This window comes from Emys orbicularis, chromosome 9, assembly GCF_028017835.1.
Source record: "Emys orbicularis isolate rEmyOrb1 chromosome 9, rEmyOrb1.hap1, whole genome shotgun sequence".
Classification (NCBI taxonomy): Eukaryota; Metazoa; Chordata; order Testudines; family Emydidae; genus Emys; species Emys orbicularis.
The window spans coordinates 75,356,506-75,383,532 of record NC_088691.1 but is presented as its reverse complement, the minus strand read 5'-3'; the positions used below and the strand labels follow the sequence as shown (position 1 = coordinate 75,383,532).

Below are 27,027 nucleotides of genomic sequence, written 5' to 3'. Positions count from 1 at the left end.
ACTCTAAGAGGAAAAATAATGCTCACTTGGAAGCATTTCTAAAGGGGAAACTCATTACTGTAACTGAGCTATTCAGGATTATGAAAAAAAACTCCACAGAATAATTCCTAACCCAAGGAAAGTTGGAATACAATGCTCCCCACAATAGTAAGAAGAAATCTACCTCCACACATGATTATTCTTTAACACTTGTATATTGATCTTAAAGAACTAACTGATCTGAAAATGAAATTCTGAGATGAGATTCTTAAAGTACTCTTTATTAATATCATTAAAAGTTGTAGAAACAACTTTGTGTAATATGAAGGCACAGGAAGACAATTTTGATAAAATATTCCAATTAAACAGTAACTTACAGTACAAAAGACAATTGTAATGCACATACAAACCCCAAATGTCTCATTCAAAAATATTTCACCAAGAGTTCATCAATATTAATGGGCAATGACTAAAAATATAAATTGTCATTGTACAATAAATATCTGATAGGTGCAAATTGAACAAAATTTATTGCTTTCCACGTAAGTGTTTTCCCTGTAGTTTTTTTTTTTTTTTTTTTTTTAATTCTAGATTCCTTTCCAAATCAGCTTTCTCAATATATTTCAGAGGGAACTATAACCCTTAAACCAAATCTAACCAGGGACATTTAGTAATTACGAGACTACCTCAAGTACTAATCAGAGCTGGCAGTGTTTTCTATTACCCTTTAATAAACAACTCAATCAGAAAATGTGCAGGGTGTTTAAAAATCAACATAATTGATACAACAAGGCTTGCGTGGCAGCTAGTGTTATTTAATCTCAAATTTTCAATGTATTTTTTGCAAATAAGTGTATTTTGACAAAAGAGTAGTGTAAAGCCTATTTAAAGACCCATATCTGAAGGGAAAGAGGTTGCAGCACAGCTGGTAAAACGGTCTTCCAACAGCAAAAAAACAAACAGCAAATAGGAAAATAAAAGCTGTAAGTGTCATATTAGCTTCTGAAAACAAAATTAAGACAAGTGAGCTGCAGTAAAGTATGACTACATATGCAAAATGGATTCAAAGTGAAAATCTAGAGCTGTGCAAGACAGTCATTAATACACTCATCTAACAAATCTCAGAAAACTTTTGCATTATTATATAGCGGTACGTCCTCCCACCACACTCCCCAGCTTTGAGAAAGAAGAACCAATCAGCGTTGAATTACAATTTGCTTTTTTCTTTCACCCTGCTCCTACAGCAATTTTGGTATAGCAGCAATTTCCATCTGTCTTTGCAGTAGTATTTGACAGCCATGCTGACTTTGTCATGAATGGTCATGCATACCCAGCTCATTCCAAATTGTTTAATACCATAGTTTTGGTTAATTTACAACTATTACTTTTTTCCTTTGTTACTGCTGCAGGCAAAAAAAAAACCACCTACAAGTCTTTGCTTAGGAGTCGAATTTTTTGACACTTCAGGTAAATGAAACACTACAGTAGTTATTGTATAAACGAAATCAAAAACAAAAATCTTCCAAGAAAGTAAATCATTTTGATAGTGATTGATATTTTATGCAAATTCTTATTTATGGGAGCAATCTCAGGTTTACACTAACCATTAAAGGGACCATTTTTACTCCAATTCAAATAGTAAAACTTATTTCAAAGCAAGGTCTCTAGCATGAACATGGCATAGTCAGTTTAACGACTAAACCGATGGATAAACATTCAGTAAACTTCTTTACATTGTGAATTCAGCAGAACAAATGCTAGCCTGCTAGGCATTTTCTTAAGTTTAAATCTGGATTTTCCTCAAGCACTAACTAGTAGCTTAAAAAGTTTCTCGAAGAGTAACTAAGGACCCACTGAAATTTGAATTTTCACAATGGATTAGTGTTACTACAGTACATAATTTTGCTTTAGGACTAGTCTAGGGACTGATACACAACCATTTTCTTTGGTTTATGCTTTACTATACTGGACTAGTGATCTTATTTTTAACCTACCCTCAATTCCTACTGATTTTTACTATATTCTCCCCTCAAGTTAAAAATGACTGTTTGCTCATACAAACGATTCCCTGCTGAATGGCTATGTGTACATACTTGCATGGAAGGTTGAAGTTTTGTACAGTAACTACATTATCAAGTGATACCTGTAACAGAAGAACTACAAAAATCAAATATGAATGTATTACGGTTCATATATGACAGTTGAGTCTGCTTTATGACTATATCCTTTTAAAAAATGTAATACACACAGTAAGATACAGTGGTAAACTTAGATTAGACCGTAAACATGGGAATCCTGCACTCATAGTAATAATATACTGCACAGTATTAAATAAAACTTGTTAAATTTGAAACAATGCAACAGACAACTAGATTTACCTGCATGTATGTAAATGCCACTTCAGTAAGATGTTTGAACACAAAAATGAGACAATGACATCCGGAAAAAAGCCTTTAAAACAGGCCATCAGTCTAACTTGACTTTCCAAGTAAAAGCATCAGTTTCACAAAATTGTGATACTAATGCAGTTTTATGTAAAGTACCCCTTGACAGACAAGCTGTCAATTAAGCTATCACAGTCTTATCTCATCTGACCCACTCCTTAGGCAATCAGGGAGAACAGTCAATAGTAGCTCAAGTTTTAATTAGATAAGTACCTTGTCTGTTTACAGAGGAACATCCTCTAAACACCATAATATTTTATGGCATTTATATAATTGATCAGATAGTTTAATTTAAAAAAAAAAAAAAAAAAAGGTTCTCTTTTGAATATGTGAGTTCAAAACCTCATTTTTCCATGTGTCTTTGCGATAGTGTTTTAGCCAGTGTTACAAAAAGGTGATTAGTTCACCATGAACTACCTCACATTATTACTTAATTGTGCAAGGTATTCACGTAGTTCTTTTGCAGCTTGGAATCTACCATATCGCTTCTTTGGGTTGGCACACTCATCCAGCAAGGCCTCAAGTCGGCCATCTTTGGCAATTTCAGCTGGAGGGTCATGAAGTAGTCCTCCAGAGGTGCCACGCCAGGTGGCATGTCTTGATAAAAGGTTCTGACAAATAGCATAGTAATTGTGGTCCACAGTGGCACGAGCACAAAGAATCTCTTTCGAGAAGGACAAGCAAGCTTCTTTATCACAGTCATCAAACTTGCTCTCGTACCATACATCCCAGTTTTCAGGTTTATCTGTAAAACAAAGATGGCAAAATATTGTGGGTGAGATGGAAGGAAAGCAATATATTTAATACAAAATATGACTAAAGACTTAGTTTGAAGGAAACCAGTAACTAGAGCCAGGTGCAAAAATAAATAATAATAATAATAATAATAATAATAATAATAATAATAATAAGCCACAACGTTTATTTACCAAAAAGAATAGTTTCAGTAGACCTAAAATCATTCACAAATATGACCAAACTAAAGAACAGAAGTGTCAAAACAAAAACAGTTTTAACCCAACTCAATTTTTTATTTCAATTTTGGGTATTTTAACAAAAGCAAAGAAGGACTAGATTCACAAAACAGCATGAAGAGAAGTGAGCTGGTGGTGCCCTCCTTATAACTTTTAGCCCACTGCTTAGGATGCTGATCTGAAATGTGGGAAATCCAGGTTCAATTCTCCTTCTGCTGATGTGCAGAAGAGATTTGAACTTACCCTCTCACATTACAGGAGAGTACCTTAGCCACTGGGCTATGGGATATTTGGGTATGGGCCCCAATCTCTCTTCTTGAAGCTGTTCTACTTCTCAAAAATAATTAAAGTCAAAGTCACTGCTCCAGTGATGATTTATAGCTTCGTGGTTAAGGCACCCACTAAGGATGTGGGAGATCCAAGTTAAGTCTCTGCCTGATGTCATACAATTATTTAAGCCATTATCCCTCACAACTTTCCTAGTTATTTGTTAGCTAAATTTTTGTAAGGAAACCTTTTTTTGAACATAAATTTTTTAGCTGTAACCTGCATTTCAAGAGTCCTTAGACGTATCTTATTAGTGTTTCTACAAGTACAAAACTACAAGTTAAACTCCAAATAATAAGTGGAATTTATAAAGTAACAATATCTTAAGGATCATTAGAAATGCTAAAAGGCATCAAGCAGTGAACAGCAGGATGTTATAATTACTCTACAGAATCTAGTTTCCCATAAAAAAAGAAAACAAAAAACACACTGATGGCTTTCTCCCCCAAGTACTATATTTTAACTATATAGATCCTGTAGAACTTCATTGGAAACCAAAAATATTGTAGATATAAAAGGGTGCTTAATTATAAATTTTTAAAAGCCTTGATTTCATCCCCCACAAATCATTTATATCTGAAGAAAAGTGACCTGAGTCCTCCTCCCTAGATAGGTGTTAGAAAAAATTAACTTAAAGAAACTTAACTCTAACTTAAGAGCTAACTTAAAAAAAAAAAAAAAAAAAAGTGAAGTCCAGAAAGTCATCCAGAGTTTGTGTAGGTGCATTAAGTGATAAAGAGTAAACAAATAGGAGAAATCAAACTTTCTACACTTTGCTCAGGTATACATAGCAGAACTCTTGACAAGCGTTGCAACAGTATCCTGGCAACCTTCCTTCTCTAGAGACTTCTGTCTAACAGAAAGTTTGCCTCTGACAAAAATAATTACCTTGATTACAAATGGGAAATAGCTGCCTTGAGCAATTCTAGATTCAGCAGTATACAGCAGCTCCCTCAGAGTTTCCTGGAAGAACTTATATAGGACCAAGCTTCCCCCTGGAAGCTACATACCATTGCCTGGTTTGAGACAATTCCTCTTATTAGAGGGGAAATCAACTGTGTGTCCCCTTTTGGAGCCCTTAAGCACCTGTATTGCCTGATGTACACAGAAGACAAACCAGTGTTATTGGAAAGCAGTGTCTGGTCTAATAGTTAGTTTACATTTATGGTGCACTTACACTGTTGTTCTGACAGCAAGCCAAGGGATGGCTGTGATAAAAAACACTGAAGTAATTATGCAATGAAAGGCAGACTCAAAAGGTAAGAAAAAATAGATTCTGAAAAAAGTTGATTCAAATTTAGCTAATTAAATTACCTCAAATTTGAGAGGTGAACAGAAAAATAAGACTAGACACTCTCATACTAAGGTAATTGGATTGGGGGCCTACAAACAAATACTTAAACAAATAGATTATGGACCCCATGTATGAATTTGCTATGGAAGCAACCCCAAAGACTAATTGGGCCAGCCTTAAAATGTAGACACTGTCACCTCAAAAGTATAATACATAAACCTCTTCATTGTCCCAATTTTCCAAAAAGGAAAACTAGACACCTTATTAACAAAGTGAGACATGAAGTTTGCAATAGCATTTTAAAAATATTTCCCCATACCTAAACATTACTGGGCTTGGGAGAAAAAAAAAAAAAATCTGTGTGCGCGCGCATGTCTGAGTTTGTGGAGTCAGTACTGAAACAGTGGGATATCCAACATATTAAAAGGATTTATTGGCATCCCCTACTGGGATTTGATCTAAATACATTATGAGAAATATGGACTAGTGAGTGTTATTAAAAAGAAAATATTGCTTTGTATTGAAAGACCTCACAGAGTGGAAAATACAGTCTAGAAATTAATTCAGTGATATTAATTATATTTGCAAAGTTTGAAAAATCCACACATCCTGGGCAAACAGAAGTCTTTTGGGCTACTGCCATGAACTCCTATAGAATTTAAGTTTTTATTTTAAAGGATTCCAGTCCTTAGACTTGTAAAATTCACCTATTCAGTTGAAGAAATTATAAACCAATGTAATGCCGTCTAAGTCTACAGCCTGACTATTCCAATGCCTCTATTGCTACCTTTTGTTTCTGCAGCTTGCAAAAAATGGACAAATTTTCACTCTTGCTATTCGGAACTCTGCATCAGAGTGTTACTGAAGAGATTCTGGTCAATTTTTCTTGGCTGCTGCTTGGTTAAGTTCTGAGTTCAGCAGAGGTAGTCACTGACACTATTTACGGGAAATGAGGGCCAAAAGACAGAGTCTGGAACAAGGGTAGAACAACAGACATCCTGTCTCTCATGGCAGCCAGGAGATTGGTGAGGGGTAGAATAGCAGTGGCTTCCATCCTCGCAGCAGCCTGGAGGCTCAGGATGGGTAAGCCAGAGGAACCAAGAAATTGAAATAGAACGTTCCTTCTTCATTATAGCTATTGGAGAGTTATTGGAGGGAAAGGATATCAATTTAGATACCTATTAGCTGGAGGCTGTTATAAGTCAAGGGATAACTGGAATTCCAGCACTATCCCTTCACTCAGTAGCTGGGGGATGGAGCCAGTTTGCTTCACCCTAAGTGTCACCAAGAACAGCGCATAAGTAACCCCAATTCAGATATTACATTATATATAAATAAAATGAGAGAAGCTTCGCTGAATCAAGTAACGAACACAACATAAAGGGAAAAAAAGCACATGACTTGAGACAGAAGGAAAGAAAGTTTGAAACACAGGAAAAATACCATTATAGGGGAAAAGGTGGAGTGAAGCCACTTTGAACCATTTAAAAAAAAAAAAAAAAAAAAAGACTGCAACAACTACTTTTAAGCATGATTAGCAGGCATCAAGTAATCTCCCCCCCCCCCCCCCCCACTCACTTTGTGTATTTGTATATCAGGAATACAAGCAATATAGAATTCAGGTGATTCTTGTATATACCTGAGCACTTGTTAATTTTGATTTCTACAAGTATGTGAAAATTCTATAGTTTTGTTATAGATCTAATTCTACAAATAGTGTAGTAATTGAAGTCTCTGTTTCAGAAACTCACAACAGCTTCATATTCTTTTAAGACAAATTGTAAAACATGAAGCAGGATGGACATGAGAGGAAGAACAACTTACTCTGTTTGATTAACCTTTTGTCTGCCACCAGAACATTTTCTGCATCTACAATGATAACCTTCCCATCTCTAGGACCAACTGCAAAGTTGTCAAAGCTGACATCAAGGAGGTAGAGTGCAAATTCAAAGTCATTGTTTGTCAGTTGTTCTGCTATTTCCATTAACTGCCAGGCTAGGTCCACTCGTTTTTCCCATGGTGCATTGAAGTAACTCCACAATTCTTCTCCAACATAGTTGACGGCCACCATTCTTCCACATGCTCCCAGGTACTTTGCAAATGGCCAGCCCTCATCAGATGGAAAACTCTGCATATGAACAGATTTTTTTTTTTGTTAATACTGAGTAAATAGAGGAACACCAGTATATTTTAACAGGTTGAAATGTGTGCAAGATTGAAGACTATTGAGACTCATATTTACAACAGGTGATTATGCTGACCAGAACACATTTTTGCATTTTGATACCATCAAGAATACCTACATATATTATTTCTAAACTAGCATCTAGCTTTTGTATGTATATTTTCCTATGTCAGAATTGATTATCTTTTGCCTTTGGTGTTTTATATACTGTGACTCCTGCTATGGCACTATTGTGATCATATTTTCTTACAAAACAAAGTAATTTTGTAACCCAGGTCTTTAAATAGAAGCTTATGAACTATTTGCTTTGTGTTGTATATACATTAAGTTTCTCTTATTAATTAGACTTCCTCTCTTCCACTTTCCCTTTTGTTTCTTCCAGATCTGATAGGATTCTTGTTGGTCTTCCTTGAGGACCTTACAGAAAAAAAATTAACCAATATTTTGGTGTACAACAAAATTTAGGATGTTCCGTTCTTCCATCTTCCCTTAATCCTCCATCTTAGTTTATTTCAATGTATGCAGATTTTTAAAATGGAAATAGTAATATGGACAGTATTGTGTAGTACAGGCTCTCAAGAAAACAACAATTGTCTAGGTAGTAAGGGCATACTGAAAACAATACAGAAGTTGTTAAATAATTTGTGCATGTTTGGGTATATTTCATGCAATTAAAAATATCTTCAAATATGCAAGACCAAGATGAGCTACTTAACGCTTTTGCAAAAAAGTACTGAATACTAGGCATCAAGAAAATCCAAAATTAATATTAAGGTCAGAAACTGAATTATAGACCACAGCACTCACTGAGGATAAGCACACTCCAGCTAAATTTTAATAGTTCTGAAATAATAGTTGTAAGTGCTATACCTCTAGCACTGCTACCATAACTACGTCACCAGATAGTGATAAAAACATCAGTTTCCTTGAATGGAACTATTATGCAGCAGCATCTAAGGTTGCATTGCATTACTGATTTCAGTTTAACAGGAACTTTAAACCTTTCTTTTGTAAAAGTCTCTTTGAAATCCAGCACAGCACAGCCACCACCACCACTCAGTTCAGGGGAGGAGGTGGTGTACCAGTCACTGAGATAGTTCTCTGAGCTTAAAAGAGATCTGGAGTTCAGATTCCAATGCAATTCACCTCTCTCCTTAAATGGTTAAGGCCATGAATCCCAACCTAAAAGACACTCAGGGAGGAGCTGCTGGATACTTGTCCCTGCCCCCACCTCATTTTAAGTAAGTTATCAGAGAGCTTACACAGTCATTTCAGGCAGAGAACCCAGGCCTCTAACATGACAAACCCCAATCTTATCCACTGCATCAAGATGCCTTTCAGAGTGACACAAAACAGTCTGCTTAGTCTATCTCTAACCACTATAAAACACATTCCTCAGAGTCAGGGATGGTGATCAGGAATCCTGGATTTTAATATAATCTACTGCAAAGGTTTCCCACTAGGAAAGTGCATGCCAAGTCCTTCTTCAGCAGCCGGCCATACAAGGGTCTTGCAATTACTTTGGCAGCTCAAAAAGCAAAGGTCTAAGCTACGGATCTGAAGGTGATTGACCTATGTGGGGGGAAATACATGCGATTCATATATGGAAGACCTCAAAAAAAAAATTTTTTTTTTTTTTAACTTAACTATGGGATGAAATCACCAAAATACACATTTCAGTCATTAGTAACAATGTCTGCTTGTATAACCTATTAGTCAGAGTATGTGTTATGCACACACACCCATGTCCAATCCACAGAGGATGTGAGTCTGATAGGCTCTTGAGGTGAGAGCTGGCTCTTTAAGACAAGCTGTAAAGAGTGATGCCTTTAGCTCTGGAGGTCACTGGTTGTCCTTGGCTTAGTGTTGGCCAAGATGGCAGCTGTCACACTCACAGGTATCCCACATTGTCATAGTTGAAAGCTGAGAGATATGCTTCATCCTGGCAGGGATAGAGCACCCCGAGGAAGAGGAAACAATAGACAGACCTGCTGGTGTAATGCACACATGATGTCAGTTGCTGCAACTTGTCCTGGTTGTATCCAGAGGTCCATGAGAAGCTACAGAGTGTTCAGGAAGCAAGTAATAACAGACTTCTTTAGATGTTCCCTCCAGCTAAAAGTTTATGTCATCAGTCATAAAGGGTTGCTCTTAGCATACTTACTTCCAGTAACTTTAAAATGGGGATAAAGTTTAAAGTTTATAGCTACACTACAGAGCTTACAGGGGCGCAGGTACAGTAACTCCTCGCTTAATATTGTAGTTACTGTATATACTTGATCATAAGCCGGTTCGTTTATAACCCAACCCCCACCCCCCCAAGATGGATACGTAAAAATGGAATTTTTTTATGACCCGTTCATAAGCCGACCCTATAATTCAGGGGTCAGCAAACTTTGGCTGCCGGGCCATCAGGATAAGCCGCTGGTGGGCCGAGATGGTTTGTTTACCTCGAGTGTCCGCAGGCAGGGAGGTAAGCCTAAGTAAACAAAGTGTCCCGGCGCACCAGCGGCTTACCCTGACAGGTCGGAATAGCAACTGGTGGGGACATTTTTTTATTGGGGGGAGGGGGGTAAAAGAGAAGCTGGGGGTCAGGGGAGTTATCCCTATGACCACCCCCACATGACCCCACCCCTAGCCCGGGACCCCCACACTCTCCCCATCCCATCCCTTCCCACCTTATCTGGGGAGGGCCAGGGAGGATGTCTCTGGCTTGGCTGGAGCTGCTCCAGCAGGCTGGGCAATGCGGACGCAGCCTATTCTGGTGGGCCAGACCAGGCGGTGCAGCCGTAGTATGTTCCAGCGGCACAGCTTCAGTGTGCTCTGGGGGGCGGGGCCAAGCAGCACGGCTGCAGCCTGCCAGTCCCGGAACTGCAGCTGCTTCGGAGGCTGGGGGGAGAGCAGCGTGGCCAGAAGTGGAGAGACTCTGGCCCCGCCTCTTCCCTTCTAGCTCTGCTGGCTGTGCTGCCTCTCCTTGCTCCCTGTGTTGGGGGGAGGGGCTGTGTCCCACCTCTCCCTCTCTATACCCGTTCATAAGCCGACCCCCTTCTCTGGTGCTTCCCCTTTTTACTAAAAAAATTCGGCTTATGAACGAGTATATACGGTATGTTCCTGAAAAATGCTACTGTAAGTGAAACGATATTAAGCGAATCCAATTTCCCCATAAGAATTAATGTAAATGGGGTGGGAGGGGTTAGGTTCCAGGGAAAAAATTTTCGCCAGACAAAAGACTATCTATCTATATATATATACACACACACACACACACACACACACACACACACACAAGTTTTAAACAAACAATTTAATACTGTACACAGCAATGATGATTGTGAAGCTTGGTTGAGGTGGTGAAGTCAGAAGGTGGAAGAGGGAGGGATATTTCCCAGGGAATGCCTTGCTGCTAAATGATGAACTAGCACTCGGCTGAGCCCTCAAGGGTTAACACGTTGTTAATACAGCCTCACACTCTACAAGGCAGCACGAATGGAGGGAGGAGACACAGCATGGCAGAGAGAGACAGAGACACACACCATGTGTGAGTGCTAACCCCACTCTAAGTACACTGCCTTTTTAAATAGATTACCATAGTAATGCCCAGCCACCAATGCAGTGCTGTCTTCTTGATTTTATAGCCATTTTAGCATTTGTTGCTGTTCATGGTTTTGCTAAATACCAGGAAAATGAAGTTAACAAGTCCTTGGCCAATGTCATTGCTGCTTTAACTCTGGATCACAGTAAATACCAAGAATCAGTCTGCTGTTGCTGCAGCAAAGTGGAGCTAATTATTCACAGGACAGGCCCTGCTCCTCCTCCCACTCCACACCAACCATACCAAAAAAGAGTCGGGGAGGATTAGCGCAAGGGATACCTCACAACACTGCAGGTGCCAGGAGGCTCTCGAAGAGGGGAGACAGCTACTTCTCCCTTCCAGCAGCTGTGGGAATCGTGGAGCTACAAATTCATAATATACCTACCACAGATGGCCATAAAAGAGCCAATAGCTTAGTCCTGGGTCAGCATATGTAAGCATCTTGGGACACTCTCACTTTCCCAGTAGCTCAGGTAACAGAAGCAGGGGGCTGGCCCAGTGCTACTTACTAAGGGGTTGCCCCTGAATCTCACTGCTAAGCCAGTCCACCCTTAATCTTTTACAGTCAACATTTGGACTGTATACACACACGGTAAATTTCTCCAGTCCCACACCAATGCATCTGGATCTGCACTCTACTGCAGGCACTCATCTGAACCTGAATTTACTCATATTTAACAAAAAAAGAAATTTTAGCAGTTTGTGTTCAATTCTAATTTATACAATTTAACTGATTTTAATAGATTTTCACTAAGTACAAGACATTTTATCATTGTGTAATCATTGAAAAGGTTCTTAGAGTGTTTCCACTTTAGCCATGAGTTCAGCCCCATACTCAATGATTTCTAAAGAAAAGCGGACACAGAATTCTAATAATGGTTTTACTAATACCATATGCATACAGAGGCAATACCTCCTCCCTACTCCTATTCTAGATTCCCCTGCTTATACATCCAAGGATCACATTAGTTCTCTTAGCCATAGCATCAAACTGGTCTTCAAACCCTACACATACTTACTATGAGGTTCAGCATGATCAGTGCCTTTTGCAAGAGATTCTAGTACTGGCTTGCTGTATTTAAAAAGTGAATCTTCCAAACATAACCACACATCATATTGTAAAACAGATACATTTATATCTTTGTGGCAACAAACCGATCTTCTGACAAGAGTAGAGGGACTCCTGCCAACATCTGCACATGTACAAACAAGCTCTCTGCTTCTGGCTCCTTTCCAACTGGCATGTAATGGCCATATCTACACTTCGTTACCCAAATCAGTAGCACAAGAAGGGGATAAAAAAAAAAAATATGTGTGAGTGTAATATTCAGCAGTTTTAGATTCACTGTGATTTTGACAAGAATTGTTAACTAGAGTGACGATTTGTCCTCTTTTTAAGCAGAGGTGTAACTTTTGGTACTTCATTACCTTTTGAAAATATTTGCATAAATAAATCATTAGGTCTACTACAACAAGAAAAAAAAATCTCACTTTGTATTGTTTTAAAAGCCAAAAAATGCACACAAATCATAAAACAGAATTCCCACTGCACATGTTTAGCTACCGTTAGAAACAAAAGCTAAATAAAAAGGTTGCTAAAATCTCTAACTACTGAACTACAAATAGCACAGTTCTGAACTAAATGCTTGAATTATTAGTACACCTCTACCCCGATATAACGCTGTCCTCGGGAGCCAAAAATCTTACCGTGTTATAGGTGAAACCACCTTATATCGAACTTGCTTTGATCCGCCAGAGTGTGCAGCCCCGCCTCCCCGGAGCACTGCTTTACCGCATTATAGCCGAATTCGCGTTATATCGGGGTAGAGGTGTATTGGGTACACCTATATAATTAAATATATTTGTTTGAAGGCAAGCTTACTGTCAGATCTGGAGCTAAACAAAATAGGGTTAGCATGACTCTAAAAAGCTCTTCTGCCCACAGCTCTAAAACAGCTACTTGGTTATAAAGTGTGCAACTTTGAGACACTTGCTAGCACACATTTTACACTCAGTCACAATAGCAAATCCAAGGAAAGCATTTAATCAACTGTTTAACAGGTGCATTTTTAATACAGATTCACTGACAAAAATTAGGATTAAGGCAATATATAGCGTAAGAGAATATATTAGTATTTTTCCACCTGTAAAGAAATTCTCACTCTATGAGCGAAGATACATATAATAATCAACTGACCAAAAAAAGATGTGAATCAGTTAACCTGTCGAAATAACTCATTTCCACTATTCCCGGTGACATCCAAGACACTCCATCTAACAATTTAGATGTTCCTAATCAGATTTCTTAATAGCAGTGGGAAACCCACTTTCAAGCACTATTTTAAAAAAGAAGAGACTATCAAAAAATATATAGTATTTACCTTATAAAAAGAACACTTGTTAGTCCAGAAAAGATGTAGTTACTTATTTCATGTAAATTTACCTCACCCAAGTGTAATCTACATTAATACAGTGTGGTTTTGTCCATCCCCTTCAGGAACAGAAATCAAGTACCCCATTGCATCTTTTCCATAAGCCCCATGTAGGAGGCAGCACAGTGTTGCACTGACCTAGGAGCATTTGTCACTTGCAATGAAGCAGCTACATTGGTGTAATTTCACTGGTACAAAAAACACAACGTAGAGAAGCCATATACTACAGAAACTCTAAGTCAGGGGCCACTAGAATCCAAAGGATATCAAGAAAATCAAATCTGTGGATGCTTGCATCCATGTGACCGAAGTCTCTTGCTTTTCAAGGAGAAGATCTCATTTCAAATTTTGCAAAAGCTAGAAAATACTATGGCTGAAACTCAGTGCAATGAAAAACAATCCCGATCCTTATGTCTGAAAGTTATTCTTACACAAGTTAAACTCAGTGGTACATGTTTTGGGGTCTTTAGAAGTAAATTTATGCGCTTGAAGCTGCCACAGAAGAAATAAATGCCAGATTCACCAATCTCCACTCACTTAGCTTCAATGCTTGGATTCTGCCTATACAGCAGTGTAAAAATGGATAGTCTCTTGAACCACTTTACAGAGTTACTAGATGAGGTGGAAAAAAGAGTGCATATATCAATGATTGGCACAAAAACATCCACTCAAATGCCATCAATTCCACACAAGTGTGCATGCCTGTTTAACAAAGCTTTAACCATCAAGATAATAGCCTTTCAAGATAGTACTTTTTATTAAAAAAAAAAACAACTGATATTGTGACTTTTTCCCCCACGAGCCTGCCCAAATAAGCCCTCCCCCCCATATATGCAACAAAGCACATTAAATCACTTGATGCAGGTATGAATGAATGGCCCAAGCAGAGACTCTCCCTCAGGTTATTTGCTCTTCACTAAAATATATCTACTCCACACACCCATTTGATGGGGGACCTAGGACAAAGTTCCCTGGATATAGTGATATGCTCCCATCCTGCAAGAAGCTCTGCAATGTAAGGGTATGTGGATAAGATCCATACTGAGGATTTAACAGACAGCACTGATCAGCTCTAGATTGCAAGCCTGACAAATATTACCCATAATATTTTGGAATCAATTTTCATTTGAGTTTGAAACAAGTTAGATACCCTCTGTTCTGACTCAGTCTTATCTGGTTTTAACAGTATCATTTTAATTTATATTAAGGCTAAGACTAAACTAAACAACAACAACAACAACAACAAAAAAGAGACCAATAGACAGACACTAAAAACCATTAAAACAAACAAGCAATCTTGGTATTTGTTCAGAACAAGCAAAATACAAATGAATGCCTTTAGACACTCACAGCAGCAACAATTTTTATTTTAGGGCATGTCTACACTTACATAGCTGCAGAGGCACAGCTGTACCAGTACAGCTGCACCATTACAGCACTGCACCACTGCAGCACATATGTTAAAGACACTCTATGCGGACAGGAGAGAACTCTCCAGCTGGCATTAAAAAAAAAAAAAAAAAACACTCCCACAAGTGGCATAAGCTATGTTGGTGGAAGAAGCTCTCTCAGCGACAGCACTGTGCAAACTAGTGCTTATGTCAGCGTAACTACATCGCTCAGGGGGATGGAATATTCATACCCCTGAGCGACGTAAGATTTGCCGAAATAGGAGATATTGTAGACATAGCCTTAGTTTACCTGCCAGTTTTAGACCATAGCCTAAAACTGAGAAAGCCACAAGTTTTCCAGTTAGACAACCAAAACTGAAGATGTCTGCTAGCATACAGACTAAATCAAAATTCTTTTGCCATCCTGACTAAAGTAATCAAAAAAAGATTTAATTGTGTAGATGCAGCATGCAGATATTCATACAGGTAAAAAAAACAGCCCAACAATTTTTGAAAATGAGTTCAGTGTTTCATGTCACTACGTAGCTGTTTGTAGATAAAAGGTTGCACTAAGCAAACACCTGTCACTAAAAACTGTGTAGCAATAACTAGAATTGTTTTTGTTGCCACATAGAAATGAAATTCAATTTACAATCCTAGTCAGACCACAAAGAAATTAATATTTATATAAAATATGTTAAAATGTATCAGTTTCAGCTATAAACTAGGATTTAATTTGTTAAAATGCTTGCCTATATATTGCAAGCAGGGGCTGTTTTTAAACAAAACAGACAAGTAAAAAAATTTTAGTTGGAGATGTAAAAAATATTTATGAAAGTGTTATCAATACAATTTATATTTAGATGGTCTAAAATTTCTTCCTCAACCTGCCACATAAGTGGATGAAACATGCAACTTCTAACCAGATAAATCCTTTCTTATTGTTTAAACACAGAACATATTATGGAAGAGTCAGTGAAGCTGATAACACTGTTTTGGTACTCCGAAGAGATGTAAAACTGTACCAAATCATATGCAGTTGTCCTGCAATTTGTTGTACTATAAAGATTAGCATGAATTAGTGAATCAAAAATAGTCAGTCTATAAAAGCTTGTTTAAGATGTACTAATAAGGATGAAGTAAAATCATGCTACTGCAAAAAACATTAGTATTTTCACATTAGACCTCAATAATTAAATTACGTAAGTGGTGTTTCCTTAACTTCTAATGACTAGTACAGAAGTGTACCATGCTTAACTGAAGGGTAAAGTAGAACCTTCAAACTGGCTAAAGCAGAAGCTGTCAGTCAATTGTGACAGTATGCATTTCATAAGCACTGCCACTTTAGGAGTAATCCATATGCCAAACAGGCTTCCAGCTAAGCTTCCAATCTCTGATAAAAAGTTTTATAATCCCCAAGTCACTAGATTTAGTAGATGATTAAAGTCACCTTTTCCATTATAAATCTAAAGTTCAGTGCCTAAACGTTTATATTTAGTTACAGCTATAAGTTAATGAAAAAGCACAGATCAGTAATGCTTTCAGTCTCAGATCTGTGCATTTCCCCCACCTGAAGATGAATATGCTTTTTGTGCATATTAAAATTAAGCAGAGACAGTTTTTCAGGGGATAACCCACAGAACACCATTTGACAGAGTCTTCCTTTGTACTGTCTGGCAACAAACAGCTAACACTGATTACTATTGTTAAGCACTTCAAAGTTGTTATATACAACCGGGGAATCCTCCAAGAAAAGAAAATTCTTAGAACAAATCTCCAATTCCCACTCCCACTCCTTCCTTACCCAGTGCAATCAAAACAAGTACTGAATATTTTAGCTTTATAAAATAAAAACCGCCAAACCTTTCAACACATCTGAGAGCAGCACAACTTTACTTCTTACGAAGTAAGAAGGATCTCCTACATGCTGCTGTCACAAGTTTCATGATCGAGAAAACAGAAATTCTTACCTATATTTTTCCCCAGTTAATATTCTTCTGTTAACTTCACTTATCAAAATTGAAAAGAGTGAAGTGAAAGCTAGATGTGAAGTCTTAGTTAATTCAAAAAATTAACGTAAACACAGTTGTTACGTTCCAAGTTAGAGTTTTCCCTTAAAATGATAGCTTCTTTTTTATGATTTGAAAGAGCATCTAAGATCTCCAAAAGATCTAATTTTATGAACTTTCAATGCTGCTGAAACTAAAACTGGACAGAATTACTCTAACAGACTGTTTTCTGATGGAGAATGCCAATTCATAGAATTTGAAACATTTTGCAGACAGTTCAATTTTGACAAAGCTGCGATCGAACACAGGTAGTGTTCCAATGGAAGCATCTTGCCAGCCAGCATGACACACTGACCAGAAGCTGAAAATCTGGAAGCCCCGGGAGTCCCAGCTCCTAAGCTCCCCAACAGCTCACCAGGCAGGCTGCCCTCAAATCCCAGCTCCCAGAATCCCATTTCCTACACACCTTACCAGGTGGTATGATGGGGAGCTGGAAGCCTTGCAAGTAGTGGCTTCTAAGCTCTGAGGTTCCAGCTCTTCGGCAGCCCGAGGTTCCAAGAGTCAGCAGCTCCACAGCTGTCTGCCAGATGGAGTTCCCCAGAGCCAGTACTCCATTCCCTTTCAGAAACAATTTGGAAATGTTGGGGGGCAGGGAGGGTGTTCCAAATGATAACAAAACTATGTTTCAAATATCAAAATCCTCCACGAAACAGAATTATTTTTCCTCTTCTCAGATCAAGTTAAAGAGATGGCCAACAATGTATGCTGAATTAAAGGCAATGTGTGCTTTTCGTGGGCAGCATGTCATGTTTAATTCCTTAGACACGTACTGACATTGTAACTTTAGTATTCCACATGGTTAAATTTGTCTATGTAATACTGGGTAAAACACATGAATTCAACTAGCTAAGTTTCCATCTCCATCCATCCTCTAGTCATAATTCGAAAGAGAAAATTCAGTTACAACACATACATATTAGTATCTAATTCACAGAAATGGTCAAGTTGTCATCAGTAAATAGGATCAACAGGACATAGGGAAAGATTTGTTTTCACACTATTCCACATTCACTGGTTTCTGTCCTCAGGACAGTTTCTCTCTGGAAAGTTGCTTTTAAAAGCAAAAACAAAGTTACAGAATTGTACAAGTTACTGAACTCTAGCACTATAAAGTAATCAAAATCTGAAAGCTTGTTTCCTTTAAAGTAAAATCCAGGCAACTGGGAGGGGGAAAAAAAAATCTTAGTAATCTATGCCTACCCTATTCACTCCTGTAAAAATCCACATGACAGGGTATCCCATGATTAACAGGCCACGTAATTTATAAAAACCTCCAATACAGAACTTATCCAGAAATCTCAAGTTACTATTTTTAGTGTGGCTACGTATGCATAAGTGTTGACATATTTTGTTATTTTAAACTGGATCTGCAATCAGTTTCCAGAATTGCTGCTGTTAAAATGCTGATACATTTAAATCTAATTGGTTCAGTCATCCAGGAAGTTACTTCACCTTTCCTAAAATTTGCAAAACTCAAAATAAATTATTTGATGGGAATGTGATAGGAATGTGTAAGGAAGCATTTAAAGCTGATACTAAGTGGTGTAAGTATCACATTTCTTTGTTTGTAGTACTAACTTTCAAAACTAAGACTCACAGTGAACCTTTATTTACATTTGCAAAAACATTTAGAAGTAGGCTTGGTATACCACAATCTACATTCACAGCAAAAGCCATATGTTAAAAATGGACACCAACTAAAAATAATCACTTCTGCCCAATTTTTAAAACTATTGTTACAATTTACACTATAATTGAAAGGCCAGAGGAAAAGTTATTTAATTTTTAAGTCTATTTGCTGGATGCATTTGACAGCACTCTGTCTAATGCATTTCACTATGTAGTCAGTGTGCGCCCCTGTGTAGGTGTTTCCTCACAGGAAAGAGGAAGGGAAAACTCATCTTAAATATAATAAGTCAATTGTAAAATCAGAGAAATCACCAGGTGGACTGAACGGGTGATCCAAAAAAAGAAGCCATTAAAAAAGGTAACTACATTTCAAGTTCATGATACCTCTAAATAAATTAAAATGCATGCACCTTTTCTTAAATGAGCATTCTAGAAATTAGTCAGGAAATAAATTTACTGGAAGTTAAAGCCAATCTCCACAGCACTGGCTATTTGACAATCAACTGGATGCTTCTTGGCCAAATATCTAGCAAAATACCAGAGGTTTATTATAGTAATTCTATGATAATGTGTTTAGTGTATTAAAATACACTTACAAAATTCCTCCTTTAGGCATTAATTAAGTGAAACCAAGGACAGTAAAAGACAAAGTCGTTAGAAAAAAACGACTGGACCAAAATTCAACTCCAGTAACTTTCTAAGTGCATACTTAGAATTTTCTCAATAGTGTTGATAGCTTAATGTAAACAAGGGGCAGCAACTGTTCAGTTTAAGTAGTATTTATGCAAGACAAAACAACTAGTATCACAAACAAGAGATTATTAATTTTCCACAAATTTGCATCTAAAGTCTGATCAAAATCAAAGTTTCTCAAAATTGACTAAGTGTACATTCTTGTCAGCCAAGTTGAGAAAGCATGTAAAACTCTATTCTTATTTAGATATAATTAAAGCACAGAACAGCTAAAAAGAGCTGTCATTTAGAGTGCTGCTTTACCATCAGGCTTATCTCACTGATCGGTTCAGACAGAAATAGTCATATATTGCAATAAATGTAAGTTTTAGTTCAAACAGTAACTAAAGAGCTTTATGTACTTATGTGAAGAGTTAAAATCCTAATAAAACACTGAGATGGACTCTAACAACGAGAGGGTTTATGAAAAAGGAACAGATGTCCCAATCCATGTATACTAAACCTGATCCCAAGAAACTGATCAGCTAAAGTATTCATCTGACAAAAGTTTAAGGACTTCTCAAATTATTAATGTGATATGGGCATGGGATTAAAGCCATCTACTAACAAGACAAAGGGATAAATATACCATTACCCGGTTTTTTTGTTTGTTTGTTTTTTTAAACGTAGACAACAGTGCTGCCAAGCCTGCTACCTGCAGAATAGCAGTTTCTCTTCACCCTCTCAGATGATCGCCATAGAATAGAAGAAGAAAGCTTTCCATGGGAGGCGGGGCAGTGAAAAGAGAATGAAATCTCCATGTTTCCCCGCCACTAAAAAGCAATTACAAAATAAGGGGGAGGGGTGCTAAGGCGGAGAGTCCCTTCTGGAGACTATTCGGGGAAAGAGCTAAATGAGAAAACAAACCAAACACCCAACACAACCCCTGCCCAGAGTCGCTCAGCAGGGGCAGAGCAGACTCCTTCCCCGGCGTGTCAAGGTAGTTTTTGGAAGGCAGCTCACTGTTCGGGAGAGCGTTTGGGGAAGATGAAGCGTGGTGTTAGCGCCTTCCCTTGACTACGTTTTCCAGGAGGGTTTGCACCATCTGCGCTCCTCAAGACACGCACGGCTCTGCTCTCCCGCCACCGCAAAGCAGCCACCCAAGGCGCTGCTGGCAACGTGACCAGAGAGGAGGCGCAGACGATGCTCGGCCAGAGCCAGCGCTTGGGTGGATGGGCACTTACCTGGCAGCAGGGCCGGGCAAGGGGCAGGCGGGGAAGGAGACGGGACACGCTCCTGCAGCACCAAGGAAAGCAGGATGGCTACGCTGGCACCGACCTTTGTCACTAGGCTGGGCCAGCGGGAGGAGATTAGCACCGCACCCACCCCCTCCCCGGAGCGCTGCGCGTGGACGAGGGAGGGCAGCTAGGGTGGGGCGCAGTACCTGCGCGGAGAGGGAGGGGCGTTACCTGCAGCACCAGCGGCTCCGGGTTGAAGGCCAGCGTGATGAGCAGCTGCATGCGCTCCGAGTCCTTGAGGTTGCGGAGCAGGAAGCTGCCCGAGTCCTTGGTCTCGGCGTAGCGGCGGACCAGGCGGTCGAGCAGGCGCTGCGAGGGGCAGTGCACCAGGTCCGACCAGCCCTCCACCACGTCGGGGGTGAGCAGCCGCACGTCGCCGTTGATGCTGGCGAACTCGGTGGCGTGCAGGGCCTGCAGCAGGTCGCAGCGGCCCCTGCCGGTGGCGCGGCGGCAGATCTTGGTGTCGATGTCGGCGAGCTCCTGCGCCGAGCCCAGGCGCTTGAGCACAACGCGACGGCTGCCCTCGCGGGGCTCGCCGTAGCGCGCGAAGTAGACGTTCTTGACATTGAGAAAGTCGAGCAGGCGCAGGCGGCCCCAGCTCTCCAGCCGCAGCTGCCCGTTGAGGAACTTGCGGCACCAGCTGGTGCCCCAGCAGGCCGGGCACTTATTGAGCTGCAGGAAGCGCCGCTCCGACAGCTCGTTGCGCTGCAGCGAGGCCAGCAGCGAGTGCGTGTTCAGCACCAGCGCCGCCGCCAGGCTGCCCAGCACCGCCAGCTTCACGTAGCGGTACAGCCGCCCCAACTTCAGCGACACCAGCCGCAGCATCGTCCCGGACCGGGGCCCCCCTCCCCGCCGCTCCGCGCTCGCGCCGCAGCTCCAGCCCCAGCAAACTCTCCGCCGCGCGACTCGCCCGATAAAAGGCAGCCAAGTTACTGAGGGGGACGGCAGGGGGGAGGGGGCGGCGCCGCGAGCCCGCCGGCCCGGACCGCCCCGCCCCGGGGAGGAGCCACGCCACCGCCGGGCGCGCGCGCAGGGCGGAGCCTAAGCGCGCCCCCCGAGCAGCTTCCTCCCACCTACACGAGGGGTCGAGCCTCACGCGCACAGGCTCTGCCGCGGTGGGGGAGCGCGCGCGCACCTACCCCCGGAAAAGAGGCGGGGCCGTCGCGCGCGCGCGAGGGAGAGGGGGGCGTGGAGCAGGAGCAGGCGGGCGTTGAGGAAGAGCCGGGCAGGTCGGGAGGGGCGGGAGCGTCGTCCCCCATCGCAAACAGATTCAGAAGCAGCAGCCCGACCGGCCCCTGTGCCGAGCTGCTGGCTGAACCAGCTCGGGGCGGACGGGGCGCAGTGTGAGCCGCCATGTTGTGTTTACCCCCTGCCCGCCTGGCAGCAGGGCCCCGTGGGAAGGTGCCTGTCCCGGGCGCGGTTGCCCCTGCCACTGTGGCCCGAGGGAGCAAACAGCTCGCTGGACGTGCTGCTACTGCCCGTCCGTCCCCGGCTCGGAGCTGCCCGGCTGGGCTTGCATGTGCCAGCCAGTGCCTCGGGTCGGTGTGTGTCTTTGTCTCGCGCACGCGGGGTGCCTGGTTGTTGCAGCTCGAATCTGTCCCCGTTAACCCGTGTCCAGACACTCTTCTGGCTATTGCACATTAATGCCACGTTCTGCACAGGGCAAGTGTGCATAGTGTGTATTGCTAACCTCGCTAGCATAGCTCACACCTGGTGCTGTGTGGCTGATGTCATGCGCACACACACTCACACACACGGCCTGGCTGTTGCACACCAAATTCGTGCCCGACAGGAGTCAAGCCTGTCACTCAGTGCCTGGTGTGTCTCCTTGCGCACATAGATTGTCCCTGGCATTGCATACTGGAGCCATGTCCACTGGAACTCGTATGTGCTAGTAAGCCCAAGTGTGTCTGTAACACTCCCAACAGCCTGGCTGCTGTGCGCTGAAGCCCAACAGAGCTCATGCTTCCTAGTAAGTGCCTGATCTGTCTCTCTTTCACTGGCATATGGGCATAGAGCGCCTGGCTATTATGTACTGAAGTCATGTCCAGTGCAGCACAGCTCATACCCTAGCACAGGCTACATGTCCCTGCCACAGTATACATAACTGCACAGATCACTTTATTGGGCTCTGCCCATGGAAAAGATTTCCTGCTCTACTCCAAACTCCAGTCCGTACTGGGAGGGGAAGAGATGAGTTCCTTGGTGTCCTGACAATACCTCTGTTTCTTCATGTTTTACCCCTCACACACACACAGTTTTATGCCCTGGCATTCATTTAATACACCTTGCATTAAATCACCATACCCTAAATCTGGACCAAAGAGCCTACGACAAAAGTGGTCCACAAAGTAACCTATCCTTGGAATTGCCGCCTGAAATTCAAGCATATGGAGACTTTCCTCACACCATCATCAGGACTGCCTTCAAAATCTCTGGACTGTCAGTTCATAGGTGCCACAGATGCCATCCCAGTAAAGTATCACTATGAAAGTGGCACGGAATATAGGAGGAAAAGAGTCTAGGAAGCCCAAAGAAGACCATTCTTCCTCTCTACCTATCTCAGTTTTCTTAAGAGCTACATTATTTTCCCACATTAGAAAATACTTATTTAATGTCCATTTCATCCCCTCAAATGTAAGATGGAGTGGTGGGAGAGTAACAGAGAAGAACCGCAAAGTGAACACTATGAGGCTTTCCCATTTCCAATTTTAAAGACCTGAGAACTCTAGTAAGCCATAAATATAATTGTATTATTTTTTCATTAGCATAAACTTTAAATTCTGTTTTGACATTTATATATGTAACAACAACTTCCAGAGCATACTGAAAAATTGTAACTTTGTAGAATGAGGAGAGTAAGCTTGAACTTCTTGATGCCCTTCAGGAATGACCACTTCTCACTCCAACATGTTCTGTCAAAGCCTACAGTTAAAGGTCAGAATCAGTCCAATCAACAGGCTTTATTCTGTGAACCACTTTGTGGAAAATAATATATTCTATTATTTTAAAGTAACTAGATTATACACTGTAATTAGAGTTTATTTTAAACAAAATATTTGGAGTCATGTTGAAACCTGAGAAATAATGACTCTTACTACATTAACTTACTCCATTTGCTTGTGGCTACAGCCTGCAAGCTTTGGAGCCAAACAAATTCCTTCTTCAGGTGTTGGCAGTATCTTTCTGTCTAAGAATATGTATACTTTGTCTTATTTATTAAACCCCTAAAATGTCCAAATATATACATACGTTTATTAAACTGTCAACATTTATTTTCTACATTTGTTGCTCTTACGAGTCTTCTTTTGCAATTTTCTTTGTCTGCACAATTGCAGGGAAACTGATCCTTCTAGGCAATAAAATTAATATTATAATTTTTATTTGAAGAAAATATAATTTAAAAGAAACCTTTAAATAGTTGGACTAATAAGCTTTTCTAGTGAAGACATAATGCTTTTGAGAAATATTGCATTGATAATCCATAAACAAATTGCCTCTAAATAAATCAGCAAATCTGTTCTTATTATTTATGAGTCATTCAAAAATTGCTCATGTTTTGGATTTGGTTTGTACATCATAGGCTTTTGTTCTTGTCCCTCACAAAAACGAGAGGGAGGGTCTCGTTATCCAATATGACAATAAGTGTTGGCTTCACAAACTTACAAATTCATTACTTTGTGGGGACAGGGAAGGAGACAGGCACCAAAAGGAGGATATTACTGTTTTCCTTCTGCAGATTAAATAAATGAAGAGAAAACTGAGGCAGAGTTACAAAGAGGATGTAAAGGACGGAGAGCACCCAAGTAGGGAATTATTGAGCTAAATGAAATTGAGGAGTGGGAGAGGAAGAAATATAGGTTGCAACTTTTGAAGAATTAGGTTATTTGAAAGTTATTCATTTCAAATTCAGAACAGCTGGAGAGATGCAATTCTTGCCTGAAGAAGAGTTTCCTCAAGATATGAGAGCTTCTGTGGAGAATATTTCAAAAATGAAAGAGTTTAAATTATTATTTATACTTCAGTGGCACATGGAGGCCTATCACCCATTGTGGGATTTACTGTACAAAACAAGGAAGGATGGTCCCTGCTCAAAACACCTTAGAGCCATTCTTGAATGTTTTCATGATACACCATAGTACTGGGATAGGAGGTGGTTCTGAAGATGTTTTTTTGCTAACTTCTTGTCCTGATTAAACTAAAAACCAATTAAATCCCCACTTTAATGAACTAAAAACTCAAAAGCAGTTCCTGCTGGATGCAAACTTGTTTGCACCTGCACTTAATGCAGTTCCTGAAATCCCTTGTTTTTCAGGTTGTACTTTGAAGGGTGTGCCAGTGATCAAAGGAGGCCTTTGGCACCTTTTAAACGTTGTCCTCAAAGAAAGTGCATTATGATATTGTGATATTTGTGTAATGATCTGATGCCTCCACATCTGGAAGGTGTTTTTGGACTAAATATTCTGCAAAACACAGAACAACTTAAACGCAGAACAATCCCTTAAAAGAAAGGCCACATGCAACTCTACAAGTGATCATTCCAATCCTAGGGAAACGAGCAGACGGATCAGGATTTTTCACATATTTTTGAAATCCAATACAGTACTTCTCGAATTAGAGCCCTAGCTATTGACTCAATGCATAGAATCTTTTTTTTTTTAAAGTCATTATTATTATCAGACTTTGTAAAAAGTGTGGAAATACATTAAAAACTGGGACTGTCTGTCCATCCTTAAGAAATTTAGGAATGAAAATTTTTCACTAGAGTGTAACCTAAACAAAAATTGACCAGAGCCTTTTCCATAGATACTGTATGTTTCACAGTCCCAGGGCAGTAACCACTGATATTTCCATTTTAATTGAATGGGAAAACAAAACAAAAACAATTGCAGTTCATAAATTGTGGGATTTCTGTCCTCTTTGTCCATATAAAACACAAATGTTAGTTACCTCAATACTTATATTGAAAACAAGTGTAGTGAAGTTTCATTACTTTAAGTGGATTGTGCTTTTATTTATCATGATGTAAGTGAACATTATTTTAATCTAGTCATGTCAAATTTTAATTTAAGTGCTTCTGATTTATAGAAAAGATGGCTTTCTGTATCCTCATATTCACTCACAATGAACGTTAGTTTTACTTCCTAACCTGTAAAATCCTGTGCTAGTGCATTAGATAACCCCGGAGCGCTATCATTTTTATGTTGCCTGTTCTGTTCTGACTAAGTTTAAGACATACTCTCTACAGTACTTTTTCTAGGAAGATTTCATTGTGTTTGACATTACATTTCATCAAAAACTTTAGTGGCTGAAATGAAAACACAGAGAACAGCAGTAGAGTGCAAGTGCCTGGAAATCACTGTTACAGGCCAGCTACAGAGGCCTCTCCATTCTGCACTAGCTAGGCAGCAGGTTCCTATCTTCCCCTTACATTATGAGCAAGTCATGGTAGAAGTTATTTTATTACTTGCATTTTTGCTGGCTGCACAACTCACACTAAATTTCACAGTTCTCCTTACAAGCTCTGAGATAGACACGAGGCATGTTGTTTAGGAACTTACCTCCAAGGTAGGTGAAAGTTTTATATTCTCAGTCTTTTCAGAAAGGGCCACTTACCAGATCTCAGGAAAATCACAAGCTTAAGCATCACTGGACTGTTTTACTACTAGATTTCCCCTTAATCTGATTGAGTTATAAGAGGGGCTTTGGCTCCAAGATTTGTCTGTCCTTGGTAAGAAATCAAATCAGTACCCAGGACTCACAAATTTTAGAATAGCTTCCCTTGATGCAAAGAAAACAAGCATCTCTGTATCTTTGGCCTGGTCTACACTATGACTTTAATTCGGATTTAGCAGCGTTAAATCGAATTAACCCTGCACCCGTCCACACAACGGAGCCATTTATTTCTAAATAAAGGGCTCTTAAAATCGATTTCTGTACTCCACCCCGACGAGCGGAGTAGCGCCAAAATCGATTTTGTCATTTCGAATTAGGGTTAGTGTGGCCGCAATTCGATGGTATTGGCCTCCGGGAGCTGTCCCAGAGTGCACCATTGTGACCGCTCTGGACAGCAATCTGAACTCGCATGCACTGGCCAGGTAGACAGGAAAAGCCCCAGGAAAATTTGAATTTCATTTCCTGTTTGCCCAGCGTGGAGAGCACAGGTGACCACAGATAGCTCAGCTCATCAGCACAGGTAACCATGCAGGCTGATAATCGAAAAAGAGCACCAGCATGGACCGTACGGGAGGTACTGGATCTGATCGCTATATGGGGAGAGGATTCAGTGCTAGCAGAACTTCGTTCGAAAAGACGAAATGCCAAAACTTTTGAAAAAATCTCCAAGGGCATGATGGAGAGAGGCCACAATAGGGACTCAGATCAGTGCCGCGTGAAAGTCAAGGAGCTCAGACAAGCCTATCAAAAAACAAAGGAGGCAAACGGTCGCTCCGGGTCAGAGCCGCGGACATGCCGCTTCTACGCCGAGCTGCATGCAATTCTAGGGGGGGGCGCCACCACTACCCCACCTGTGACCGTGGATTCCGGGTCGGGGATAGTCTCATCAGCTACACCTGAGGATTCTGCGGATGGGGAAGAGGAGGAGGAGGAGAAGGACGAGCTTGCAGAGAGCACCCAGCACTCCGTTCTCCCCAACAGCCAGGATCTTTTTCTCAGCCTGACTGAAGTACCCTCCCAACCCAGTATCCAAGACCATGACCCCATGGAAGGGACCTCAGGTGA

At 40.6% G+C, this 27,027-nt stretch overlaps 1 protein-coding gene across 1 annotated transcript; it reads right to left on the bottom strand.

Annotated features, from left to right (window-relative positions):
• Positions 1 to 2,836: 2,836 nt before the first annotated feature.
• DIPK2A (divergent protein kinase domain 2A) lies at positions 2,837 to 21,111 on the bottom strand. The gene is made up of 3 exons (XM_065411215.1): positions 20,458 to 21,111; positions 6,843 to 7,146; positions 2,837 to 3,168 (listed from the first exon to the last, which is right to left on the bottom strand). The coding sequence occupies exons 1-3, from the start codon at positions 21,109 to 21,111 to the stop codon at positions 2,837 to 2,839; spliced, it is 1,290 nt and encodes a 429-aa protein (XP_065267287.1).
• Between the last annotated feature and the right edge of the window lie 5,916 nt (positions 21,112 to 27,027).